Here is a 12996-nt window from a genome sequence, read left to right on the forward strand (position 1 = left end):
TTTCTTTCGAGTGGATAAATATTAAAAAATGGATGATCATGAGCAAGGAGAATCAATTATTTCCGATGATGATGAAAAACTATTTGTTGGTGAAGAAAATGATCGGAATACTTCTCCTTTCAAACTTAACCTATTAGATAATCCAAATGAAAATTTAGAAATGATGAATTCAGAGGAAATAACAAGCAACTCTGCGTCTCCTTCTACCATCAAGGTTTCCAGTGATTCTTCTTGGTGGTCAGGAATTGATGGTCTTTTATCCTCATTGAAAAAATCTGATTTTATAACTCCTTTAGTATTGACTGGCCTGCTTTCCTTTGTTGCAGGTTCAGTACTGAGTTTTTCTTTTTCAAATTTGAAAACTAGACAAACACATCACGAAATGAACAGCAGGATGTTGGCCTTGGAAAATTCATTGAAAGAAAAACAATATGAATTACATGTCGTAACGATAGGTTGAATAAGGAAATTCAAATATCAAAAGCTGCTTCTCAACATAATATTTCTTTGAACAAACAAAAAGAATATTTTGAAACACAGTTCAACATTCAGTCCAGAAATTTAAATCTGGCCAATCAACAGATTGAAAAGCATGAAGAAACAATATCAAAATGTAGAGAGAAAATTGAACACTTGGAAAAACAAATTGAGAATTTCAAGAAAGATATCATCAAGTTTGAGGAAGACCTGAACATGAAGCAGCACAACATTACCGATCTAAACTTGAAGATTAACCAATTGGAAAATCAAGTGCTTGAAAACGAGAAGGTAATCGATAAACAAAAACAAAGAATTGTCAACCTCAAAGAAACACATCGTATTTTTGAGTATGTCCTAACCAAAGCATCTCCACAACTGGCTGAAAGAATCATTAACCAAATTCACAGAGTTCAAAACATTGAGGATGAAAGTGATGGTAATAGTTACGTTAAAATTCCAGACAACAACAAGGAAGTCAAGCCAGAAACCAATGAAAAGTGAAAGATGAGTGTTTTCAACAGTTTTGGTGATTTATTGGAACGATGAGATCCATTCATTCATTGAATTACAAGAAGGCTCACATTAGAATACTGAGAAGTGTGAGACCACGATGGTCAAACACACTCCTCATTAATACTCTTCTGGCACAACCTTTCTTTGTGCCAAATATTCTCTCATATGTTGAGGAACTTCTCTCAAGGCATGCAATGCATTCAATTCCATATTCTCGTTGAATTTCACAAAGGAAACATTTCTACAACTTGTTTGGAATGACATCAAATTTTTAAAGAGAGACTTATTGCCCACTCCAACAAAAATAAATGAAACTCCACAAAATTGTGATTGCTTCAACAATTGGAGTGTCAATTCAGTATTAATCTTTTCATCTCCATCGGTAATGATCACACAAGCAAAGTAGTGATTCAAGCGTTCAGCAAATGCTGCAACTTCAGCAATAATTTTGGTGAAATTGTTATCGAGACCAAACATGACCTTCTTGACCGTTCTACGATAAGTGTGAAGCATTGTCTTTTCATCCTTAATACCACTCTCACGAGCCACACGTTTCTTTTCTTGCATTTCAAAGACAACATTTGGATTTAAAGCTCCAAATCCATACATTTTCATTTCACGTTGATAACCATATTGATAAATTGCACGCATGATACCAACCATGGTTACTTCATAAGGATTCAATGGAAGTGCTTGTTTTCTCTCTGCGCTTGAACCAATATAGTGAAGAGAACGCTTATTAATGTTGGGTTGAACACCATTTGAAGATGTGAAATCAATTCCAAAACATAATCTCAATTCATACCATCCCAAATAATTCATAATAGAGAAATCATTCTTATAGAAACGACAAGTGACACTTTTGATGTGACCCGTCTTTTTAGATTTGAATTTTTGAGTCACATCTTCGAGCATCCAAATACGTTCTTCGTATTTCAAAACATGCATGGTACCACGGAAAGCATTAGGAGTGTCTGGATTAATAATTCTAAATTCAATTTTTCCATCTCTAATATCTAAAATATCGTTCGAACAATTCCAATAAATTCATTTCTTCCAATTTCATTAAAATGCCACCATTCAATCAACATGGGTTTCTCCAATGATCGTTCACCTTCCAAACCAAATGAAAATACTCGATAGGTACTATTGAGAGTCTTCTTTTTCACTTCACTCGTATAGAGACGTTGTTTAAATTTCACACCATCCTTGTACACAATGAAATAAGGATTGGATGAAGAACTTGAGAATCGATCCATTGCTGGACAATCTCTAATTTGTAATTTCAAAGTAATTGAAAATCTCTTGGATTCTACTTCACCATATTGTGAAATATCCTTAATAATAATATGACCAGTTTCAGTGGTTTCTCTTTCTACAATATGATCACGTGGAGGTGGTGTGATCAATTGACAAATCACTTTTGGAAGTTGTGAATCTTTTTGTAAGGTGTGATGATTTAAAAGTTTGTTAAAGGAAATGACTCGAGAATGCATTCGATAGTCCATAATTTCTTGTGCTGTGAGATTGATATCTGGAACCATCATTAACAGGTCAGCAATGGTAAATTCATCACTTTCACATACGATACGGGTATCAGTTTCGAGAAGATTGGAATCAAAGGGTTGTTGTTGTTGCTGTTGCAATAGATTGGAAACACTGTAACTGAAACTTTGAGTGGCTGAATCGAGAAGATTCGATGAAGAAGTACTGTGAGAATGATCGATTGATCGATAGATCGATTCAATAAGCAGTCATTGACAGTTCAAGTATAGTAGTCCATTCATGGGTTGTACAACCAAAAAAACCAAGAATGGATAGAATTGATGTTTTTTTTTCAAAAATATATATGTATATATATAAATATATTCAAATTTACACACACACACTCTCAAATATAACACACACAACTCGATACTTACCTCATCATTTGTTTGGCATCACTTGGTGACACAAATCTCACAAATAATTTCACTTTCTGTTGACAACCAAATTGTAATGTTCTCGAAATGGGTTTCACAAAATGATAATCTCCTAACATGATTCGATCATCTCGATTCTCGGCAAATATTTGTTTGACACATTCGGTCATTCCAATCACTGAATATTTTGATAAATTATAATTATATTCAGCAGCAATGATTTGAATTAAATGATCTTGAGGATGTCTTGACAATAAAAAGGTTGAAGTTGAAGAGAAAGTTCAAATTTCAAGAGACGAGCTTGTTCATTAAATTCTTTTTCACGACGTTCTTTGATTTGTTGCGGATCAGTGATACGTTTAATTTCAGTGAATTCAGTTTGTGTCGTGACGATGCTGTTTGTAGAGCTATTAGCAACGGAGAGATTGCTTGAGGTGAAGGTGTTGTTGTTGTTGCTCATTTTTTTGGTGATGATTTTGAAATTTATGTTGACAGTTGATGGGGGAGTAGTTTTTTGTGATGGGATATTCAATCAGTAGCAGATGTGTTCCAATCGATACAAGAAGCAGTGACTTTTAATGATGTTTTTTCTTCTTCTTTTGAGAGACTCCATGACTTGAATGAGTCGCTACTTGATTCACAAACTCGATGAATTGAGAACACAATACCGTTCGAGGTGTGAGATCTTCAATGAGTGGTGTTATGAATTTTTCTCTCAAATCAATCGATAATTGAGAATTTAACATAAATCGTTCATACAATTCAAGACATTCTCGATCAGTTTGAGCCATCTTTAAGAGAATATAATTGTAGTCAATAGTAGAATCGTTATTAGGATCATCATTCAATGATGGACTCAAAAGTTGAACAATGATTCGATTCAGACCTTCCAAAAATCTCAAATCACTAAATTGTTGATATTGATAGTAGAGAATGGTGATGACATTAATCACATTACTCTTCATGAGAGTTTTGGTTTGGTTATTGGTTGTTGAATGAATCGACTCCACTGTCATCAAATACAAAAGATGAATGAAATGATAAATACCACTGCGCTGTGAAGAAGAATTCTTATGATTCAACAGTTGCATCATAGTTGTGAGCTCATTCGAAATGGCAATCAAATCTTTGTATGGACACACACAATACAATTGCAATAACAATTCCATCTTTTCACCGTTGCTCAAATAGATGCATTGAACAATGGTATGAATGAGAGTCGAATTCAAAGTTATTGTGTTCAATGAAATGAATTCCTTAAAGTCATCATTGCAATATTGTAAAATGCAAAGAATGGTTTTCCATCCCATGTTGGACAATAGAGTTTCATCATTGAGAATCATATTAATCATCACAGGTGTCTCACATAAAAGTAATTCTTGAACATTCCTATCATTCGTTTTTCTAGATCGATAAATGGAGCAGACAAGTATCATTAACAACCGAATAATTTCAGTGTTTGATGATTCAATATTCACAGAAGAGTGAGTTGAGCTTGTAATTAACGAATTTGTACATCTTCTGAATTGAATCTTGATCCAATCCAAAAGACCAAAGCTTTTGATGAGTTTTTCACTTGACTGAGTAAGTCTAGTAGTAACATCAATTAACACTCTCAAAATTGCTAATTGATGATAAATATGATAGGATTTGTTGGATTGAATTTGATCGAAAGACATGAGTAAATGTTGAATAGAATTATTCTTAATGTAGTGTTCCATAAAATCATCATCGGATTGATATCCAAATAATAGAACTTTCAAATAGTTCAATCCAAAGGCATTGATCGATTTCACATGATCTCTATGAACAGGATATGAGTCAAGCTTCAAGAATGGTCTTTGATGTTCAAAGAATCTTGAGACTTCTCTGAGCAGTACCTTGCTAGTAGTATTCAGAGAGAGAAATGATGTGGTAAGGATCGGTTGGATGTGAGTTTTGAACAAATCATCCTCAATATGACCAATATTTTGCATGTAGTCCTGTTGTGAATCTCGAAGTGATGTCAAGACTGAAATTAATAAATTTCTTGCTTCTTCCTCTTCTTCATCAATAGAGTTGTTTGTTTGAGTATTTTCTGGATTCTTTTCAGATGCATCATCTTCATGACCGGTAGATGCAGAATGAGTCTTACTTGTGGCGTCATGATTTTGTTTCATTCCGTCCTCACTGGATGTGTGAGAAGACTCTGTTTGAGAATTTGATGACTCTTCATTAATTCTCAAAATGGAATTCACAACAATGCTCAACATCATGGACCATGGAAGCGAAATTCTCATATACGGAGTTGGTAGCGAGATTTTAATTTGTCTTAAAACCAAAACCAAAACTTCATAAATATCACTCTCTTGATATCTATTGACATGATTCACTATAAAGTTATAATACATTCCAATAATTTCATAAGCCAACATTCTGACATAGTAATCATGTGAACTTGTACATCTAAAAGCAACGCTTAAATATAAACTATTCTGTCTGTAAATACAGGATTCAGGAAATAGAGACATTAAATACATTGTATATCTGAGAAGGTATCTAATATCATAGACATCGTTGTTATTAATGAGATTTTGGTCATTGTTCTTAAATTCAAATGTCATATGCTTTCCGTACAAGGTAAGATTGTCAGGAATATGATGAATGGTGTTGTATAATTTTGTCTTGTCAAATTGTAGATTAAAATTATTCCATTCCAAAGAGAGAAATTCTTGTTCTGTGAGTGCTCCAACCTCTTGTTTTTTGGTTTCTCTTAAAATGGTACGTTTTCCAAACTGATAGTGGTATGAAGCGAGAGGGGCAGCCAACTTGGTTTCATAAATATTGAAAATTACATACAGAACCAAATCAGTTTGGTTCAATGTTGCGCTATAGTGTGAAAGGAGATATTCAAATATGGACATGTTGTGAATGAAATGTTCATTGGCATCGTACTTGGTAAGTAAATTGTAAATGAGATGAACAATGTGATAGAGTGATGTAGGTATGCCTTGCTGTGTCGTAGCTTTGATGATGTGTTCATAGAGAACAGTTGGATTCTCTAAATAGTACTTTTCAAAGTAATAGGGTGTCTTTGTAGAAGTATAGTTAGTAGAAATCACGTCGAAAAGTTCGAGTGTTCCATTGCTCACACATTTACCCTCAATCATTTTCTTCGACCAAGCATTAATCATTTCGGATACCTTTGAAGATTTCTTCTTATTTTCAATCATATTTTCTAAATGAACCTTCATTTGCTTATGGATTACGTCGTTTCTCAGCAGATCAAGATTATCACTGTTCATGACAATGTCATAATATATGTGGAATTGATTGTTTCGGGGTCTTTCATCCAATGACAGGAAATCCATCAAATTAGATTTCACAACTATTGAAATGAAGTGGTTTTCATCATATGTATAATTGTTTGTGAAATGCTTGACAAGAGTCTTTGCTGCAGTAATCACTTCAGGATTGGCAGTGCAGCAATTCACAACGCTTGATAAAAATCCATCTAAACCATTCGATTCAAAGACTTTGAAAATATTATCAGGGAGTTTCTGCTGAGCAGGATAGTACTGAATAATAGTTTCCAAAATCAAAATAATGTTTGGATTATTCATAAAGTCAGGAGGAGATCTGAATAATTCTTTCAGACAAACAACGTGATACTTGCTACTAAATCTACAGTACCAACAAATGAGCTCAGTTAAGAATTGCTTTTGTTGCTCGTCGATCAACATGAAACTCTTTGAGATGTACTGCACTATTTTAGTGAGCACTGATGTAAATTCGTCCGAGTTCAACTTGAGGAATATTTGATGAAATTTGAGACAATCAACTGCCGTTCTGTTTGCTGTGCTAAATACCATTCTGTTGTTCACCATTACTGAAACGAGTTCAGCAATATTCACCAATCTTGTTTTTTCCTTTGTACTTTTGGTAAGGATGGTATTATCAATTCCTAATAGTAAATATAACACAAATGTTCCAAACTTTTCGACATTACTGAATACGAATTTAGCATTCTTCTTATTTCTCACAAGTAGATTAGCCAAATGATGTTGTGAAAACTTTTTGTAGTCCAATACTTCAATGTTTTCTAAAATTATTCGATCAACCGTAGCTGCTTCTGCGGTTGATGCTGTAGTAAGAGAATGATTAACAATGTTCATATATTCATCGTAAATGATTGATCCATTGCTGGATGACTTCCACAGAGCAACGACATCGCTAATCATACTCAAGTTACCCTTTAAAGATTGAGAAATTGAAGAATCCTTAAATATCTCATCCTTGAATGAATCGAACTTTTTGAGAACACAACTCAGTAACTGACAATACAATGAGCTGTAAGATCCAGATAGCCATCTTTTCTTGATAGTATTCACATATTCATAAGCATTCAGATCATCAAATTCAAACTTATTAAGAGAGTCTATCAAGAGGCTATGGATTTTCTGTACTGACGTTCCCTTTAAGGAATGGTAAAAGAAGAGAATAGGGTATGGAATTTGATGAGCAATAATGTCATTCTCCAAATCTTGTGTAGAAACTAGTTGAATTTTGTCATAGCAAGTTTCATCGTCAATGGTTGTACTGCTCTTTTCTAAAGAAGTGGACGAGTTAGATGGAATTGCTTCGAATTGCATCAAGGACATAATCTTGGCCTTGAAGGTGTTTGAAGAGTCTTTCTTTAAAATTTGAAGTAATTCATTTCTCTTTGACTGGTCAAATGCATGAGGGGATTGAATAAATTTGTGAATAAATACTCGGAAAATATAATCTAGGTTATTGGAATTATCAATGCTGTACAGCATGAACTTGGAAAATATTTGTGAATCCCATTTGTTCAGATCGTCATGTTTCTTAGCAGTTTTTTCTGACCGTTGCGAATTGTTGCTATTTTCGGTGATATATTTGATCACCATGTCAACCAAGTGAGTACTTGATTGGTCATTAAAGAAAGTCATCATAAACCAGTGCATGGAGTCATATTGGTTGTTAAAAACAATGCTTTGTGATTGTTCATCCTTACTGAAAATGTCTGTAAATAATTTGGCCTTTCTAATGTAATTTGTTGCTCCAGTAACTTCCTCATAATTAGCTAAATGGTCAATTCCCAAAATCATGTCCACCAGAATGTTACCAGTCTTGGTAGAGATGACAAGATTTGGTAAAATGTCGTTGTAGAACGAAAGGTTCATCTCAGATAACAGTTCAATGTAGGATTGAACTAAATTTTCAGTTGCCTTGTACTCATCTGTTTTCATGCCATTTGTATATTTGTTGACGATTTGAGAAAGCATTGGGATCAAAACGCCAATATTACTTTTCCAGTCTGATCAGGATAATATTTGAAATAGAATTTGAACATTTGAATAGTAATCTCCATTAACAGCTGGCTGGGATGAGTGCTGTTGCTGTTAATAATTCTATCCACACATATATCCTTAATAAATAAAGAAGGTGGAATTGGAAAACGTTTTCTAAACTCCATGACAATATCCTTCTCATATTGATTGATCAATTCAACAGTGAGAGCGCTTGCATCAGTCTCAGAAACTATCAACAATTGTTTCTTTCGAAGCTCGCTTAACTGAGATAACATTCTTTCAAATTTCTTGAAAACATTCACAAAAACATGAAGAATTTTTTGTATCACAATTAAATTCATCGTGGAGCATTCTTTTTGCTCGTGGAACATGTAATCAAGCTTTTCCTTAGAAAATAGTAGAGATTGTTCGAGTAGAATTGAAGAAACGAGAAGTGGTATACTCTTATCAGGTTGTCTTACATGGTCAATGGTTATTTGAGGTGTAACTGCGTTTAAAAACTCCACGCAAATATTAGAGTTAAACTTGAGGAACATAAAGTTACGATAGCTAATGGCTGTAAGGTTGGCTGTCTTGTCATGAGTGTTTCCCAAAATTGTGTTGAAATATAACTCTGCCATATACGGATGCTGCTTTAAGATGCTCAATACCATTTTTCCATATCTCTCTTGATCTGGAATTGAAAGTGTTTGCAAACTGGTCCAAACCACATCGGTATTGAATTGATAGGGTGAAGAGAGTGCTTGAGAAAGTACATTGAAAGCATCAATACTGTGGACATCCCCAGAAATAGGAATCAGTGAAGCCAAGTTGCTACTACCATTCTTAATGAAATTGAATATAAATCGCTCTAATGCATCAATGTAAAATGTTGACTCATTAGGATGTTCATTGTGGTACTGAACATAGTATTTGAACATTTGATTAATTTCAGATCGAATTACTTGAGATCTGTGTTTTGGAATTTTGTTCATTGTAAATTCTAGAGCAGCAAGTAATGGTTCTAACAGCATCATGTCCTGAGCATGATCGAAACAGAACTTGCAATCAATTGGAAGTTTAACAGAAAGATACGAATGGCAAGTTTTCAACAATCTAAAGAGTAAATGATGCACTATTAAAAGTGTATGTCTACTTCTGAGAGGAGCATGTTTGGTTTCAACAGCTGACCTCATTAACCCAAAGAAAATATTTTTAAAACTGAGACTCGACATTTCAGTATTGGCCTTGTAGTTTCGATGATCCACATCCTCAACCTTAGTATTAAAATTGGATACTCGACCTCTAAGCAAGCTTCCACAAACCCATTCAGGTCTGAAAAATGTTGCGTGATAAATTGTGCTAAATAAGACGTATAAGTGATATTCCCAAATAGCCTCATTGTCTAGTAATTCATCAGCACGATATGAGTTCGGATCTTGTTCATCCTCTTCCTTTGTATATCTTCGTCTTCTTGAGAGCATTTTGTCTTGTCTTTTTCTTCGAAGTATTTTGTCCTCTTGTCGATTTGCCATATAAGAATAATATTTGTAAAGATATGGCAATACAAGATTGATGAATTGATTCGCTCTGAGCATGATGGAAGCCTTTTCATTGTTGTCTTGATTTTGAGGAAGTATATATCTCATGATGTACATGAGTACCTGAAACAATTTGACTTGTAATAAAAGAGAAACTTTTTCACCATATTCATAGCCTTTCTTTGGCAATTCGTCAAACACATATGTAAAGATGTTGGAAAGTATAACAAAGAATTGGTCATTATAATATAATTGGTAGATATAACTTTTAGAATCTGAATCTCCTTTCAAAGATGAAAACTTCAATTCATGATTCAAACTATCATAAATATATCGTGATTGTCTATAAAAATTATTCGTAGTAAAATCACTTGTGGTGTGCTTATCAACAAAAATTGGATGAGGAATGGAATAAGGTTGATTTCCAATGATGATAATTTTTTGAGTACTCGTTTTTCGTTGAGAACTATTTGCCAACAAAACTAATCTCTCAGTATCATCAATAAATATTTGAAATGCATTTTGTAATTTAGAAGGCTCTAAATGAGTTAATAATTCGAACGCATGGAAGAATGGAGGAATATTTTTCAATAAAGAAGGGTCAGTAGTGGTGGATGGTTGTTGAGAGGATGAGGGTTGTTTTTTTGAAGAAGGCTTTGAAGTATGTTGTTTCTTTTGAGAGTTTGCTTTTTTTACTTTCGGATTGGTGTTGCTGCTATTTGCAGTAGATGATGTCATGAGAGAGTCATTATTGTCGTTCATTAATGCGTTGATAGTAGATTCGGAATGAGATGATAATTTCTCAATTTCAGTGTTCGATACGGGTGTTGTGTTGTTGCTATTCTTGTTGTTATCATTGTTATTCGCGTTTTTGGACTTCTTTTTGGCCATTCCGATGAAAGCGAGAGGAAGGTGTTTTGTTTGCTTTAAATTTTTTTCTTTTCAAAACAAACACTCCAAAAATCTGTTGAACCTTTTTTTACCTTTCCTTTGGTTCTGTGTTGAGTCAAATATGCCTCTCAAAACTTTATTCGATCATACAGGAACAAGAGCAACCCAAGGACAACAAACAGATAACACATAAAGTATTTGATCAGATGATGGATATAACTTGGCAAAATATTGTAAGGGAATGGAAGCGATGATGTTTCTTTGCCAGAAGCTTTTCTTAATTCAGAGGTGGCATCTTCCATGAATTGGATGGCTTGCTCTGTATTGTATGGAACAGCTCAATCATTTGATTTTGTTCATGTACTTTGGATTCAAAAACTGTCAACATTTCACTTATTCGAATGGCTGCAATTTCAGTATCGTGAGCGTCTTGTAGATCGGTGGAAACAATTTGTTGAAGTGACACTTTCATCATCATGACATTGCTGTCCAAGTTTCCTTCATTTTGAACAAGTATTTGATCCTCAGCAGATTCAGAGCCTTCATTGTACACAGTTGTAGAGTTAGCAGTATTCAATAATTGTTGCTTTTGATTCTTGGCAATTAACATTGTTAAATTATTCTGAGTAAATTCAATTTTGTTTTTTAGCTGTTCACTCCATTGATTCAAAATTCCAATAATTGATTTGTAATGTTGAATTTGATGTAATTCTTCTTTAGGATTATATTTCACTTGATCGATTAAAGATTTCAGTACTTGCAAGTGGCTCATTGCTTGTCTTAATTGCTTATCAATCTCATCACAATACATTTCATTCATATCCTCTTCCATTGATGATGATTGATTTGAGCCAAGTTTAGATGAAAATTGGGTTTTTGATGATTCTTGCTTTCGCAATAAATAAATCATGTATGCTTGTAATTTACATTCGGTGTTGAATAATTCGTTCCGAATACCCATTGCTGATTGCATAAATACAGAGAGAGATTGATTTTGGTTCCGATGATGACGATGGTTGCTGCTTTTTGCTGGTGACTTGGAGTGAGTCATTGCTGTTGACGTGGCATTCGTGTGCTTTTGAAAGAGCTCCTTCAAGAATGGAGTTTGATCTTGCGTCCAACAAACCATTTTTGTTTTTTTTAAGTTTTGTTTTAATAACTGTTCCGACAATTCGTGGCCCACCCCGATCTTATTGTTCAAATGAGAGTAAGAAGTATGAAGATTGAACGTGATTCGTTATCAAACAGACTTCATGAAATTCAATATTTGACGAACAAGATCAGAAAAAATGTTGTTCTTGAATCATACATCCATCTCGAGTTTATGCAAAACCAATCGGAACGCTTTATTCACTTGCATAATCATTTGTTTTGTACAATGGTGTTACCTCTCAAATCAATATGTTTTATCGGAAGGAGAAACAAAATTTTCGAAATTGATTCCAGAGGAGCCTTCCTCATCAAACAACAATTTATTTGTTAAATATTATAATAATTTAGTGAATTTACAAAATCAAATTGAAATTTTACAAACGACCATCCCAACCGTTAGACAAGCTTGCTACATAACGCTTCCTTCCAATCCTGATATGATTATTGATGTTTTACAAGCAGCATCTCCGGTTGGTTATTATTTGGTACAACCTTCCAGTGATTCAACATCTGTTACAACAACGCAAAGATCCGTTAAAAACATTCAAGACAGCTACAGCACCGAATATTATTTGGTGCAAATATGTAACCCAGTTACAAATGTATCATCAATGTGTGGAAATGATTTAATTTACCAATTTAAAGCTGTAGCATATCTGGTGGATGGATCATCTTGCAAACCGTTGAGCAACACTGGAGGTCCAACTGTGAAATTACTTCAAAATTCGACTCACACACTTGGAATATCTTTGGTGTACACGCCATTTGGTGTGAACAACTTTCTGAGCGGCACTAATATTGATTTATATTGCAACCGATATGCCTCTGTAAATACCACACAGGAACAATTGGTATTCAAAAAGAAAATAACTAATGTTCTAACCACTACATATTATTTTGAAATGTATACGCAATATGCATGTCCATTCAATGGTACCGCTCCAGAAACCCATCAGGATTAGACTTGACAGACTTTTATCAAATGTTTTTGGCAATATCAATAATTTCTATTGTGGTGGTAGGACTGTGTCACTTAATAGTTAGCCTATTTTCATATAGAGTGTTTAAATGTAATTTGATTACTATTTGGATACCACTGATATCCTTTGCTCTTGGCTGTCTGTATTGTCTTTTGGAGGTGGTCGTTTATAGCGTTGCAATTTCTGGAATTTATGTGTCCATAGGTATCAGTATGTCCCCATT

General features: G+C 34.0%; 6 protein-coding genes across 6 annotated transcripts; 2 read left to right on the forward strand and 4 right to left on the reverse strand.

The window, feature by feature from the left end:
• Nucleotides 1-28: 28 nt before the first annotated feature.
• C9374_006386 (uncharacterized protein) lies at nucleotides 29-981 on the forward strand (the record flags this gene model as incomplete). Its single annotated transcript, XM_044696240.1, has 2 exons — nucleotides 29-396; nucleotides 456-981. 2 exons carry the CDS (start codon nucleotides 29-31, stop codon nucleotides 979-981), a joined length of 894 nt encoding a protein of 297 aa, XP_044547077.1.
• A 129-nt stretch (nucleotides 982-1110) lies between these two features.
• Nucleotides 1111-3375, reverse strand: C9374_006387 (uncharacterized protein; the record flags this gene model as incomplete). The annotated part of the gene is made up of 4 exons (XM_044696241.1): nucleotides 1111-2009; nucleotides 2117-2703; nucleotides 2916-3093; nucleotides 3168-3375. The coding sequence occupies 4 exons, from the start codon at nucleotides 3373-3375 to the stop codon at nucleotides 1111-1113; spliced, it is 1872 nt and encodes a 623-aa protein (XP_044547078.1).
• A 115-nt stretch (nucleotides 3376-3490) lies between these two features.
• Nucleotides 3491-8167, reverse strand: C9374_006388 (uncharacterized protein; the record flags this gene model as incomplete). The annotated part of the gene is made up of 1 exon (XM_044696242.1): nucleotides 3491-8167. The coding sequence occupies one exon, from the start codon at nucleotides 8165-8167 to the stop codon at nucleotides 3491-3493; it is 4677 nt and encodes a 1558-aa protein (XP_044547079.1).
• Nucleotides 8168-8208: 41 nt separating this feature from the next.
• C9374_006389 (uncharacterized protein) lies at nucleotides 8209-10641 on the reverse strand (the record flags this gene model as incomplete). Its single annotated transcript, XM_044696243.1, has 1 exon — nucleotides 8209-10641. One exon carries the CDS (start codon nucleotides 10639-10641, stop codon nucleotides 8209-8211), a length of 2433 nt encoding a protein of 810 aa, XP_044547080.1.
• Nucleotides 10642-10918: 277 nt separating this feature from the next.
• C9374_006390 (uncharacterized protein) lies at nucleotides 10919-11770 on the reverse strand (the record flags this gene model as incomplete). The annotated part of the gene is made up of 1 exon (XM_044696245.1): nucleotides 10919-11770. One exon carries the CDS (start codon nucleotides 11768-11770, stop codon nucleotides 10919-10921), a length of 852 nt encoding a protein of 283 aa, XP_044547081.1.
• Nucleotides 11771-11930: 160 nt separating this feature from the next.
• C9374_006391 (uncharacterized protein) lies at nucleotides 11931-12755 on the forward strand (the record flags this gene model as incomplete). The annotated part of the gene is made up of 1 exon (XM_044696246.1): nucleotides 11931-12755. One exon carries the CDS (start codon nucleotides 11931-11933, stop codon nucleotides 12753-12755), a length of 825 nt encoding a protein of 274 aa, XP_044547082.1.
• Between the last annotated feature and the right edge of the window lie 241 nt (nucleotides 12756-12996).

Source organism: Naegleria lovaniensis, assembly GCF_003324165.1.
Source record: "Naegleria lovaniensis strain ATCC 30569 chromosome Unknown tig027, whole genome shotgun sequence".
NCBI lineage: Eukaryota > Heterolobosea > Eutetramitea > Acrasida > Naegleriidae > Naegleria > Naegleria lovaniensis.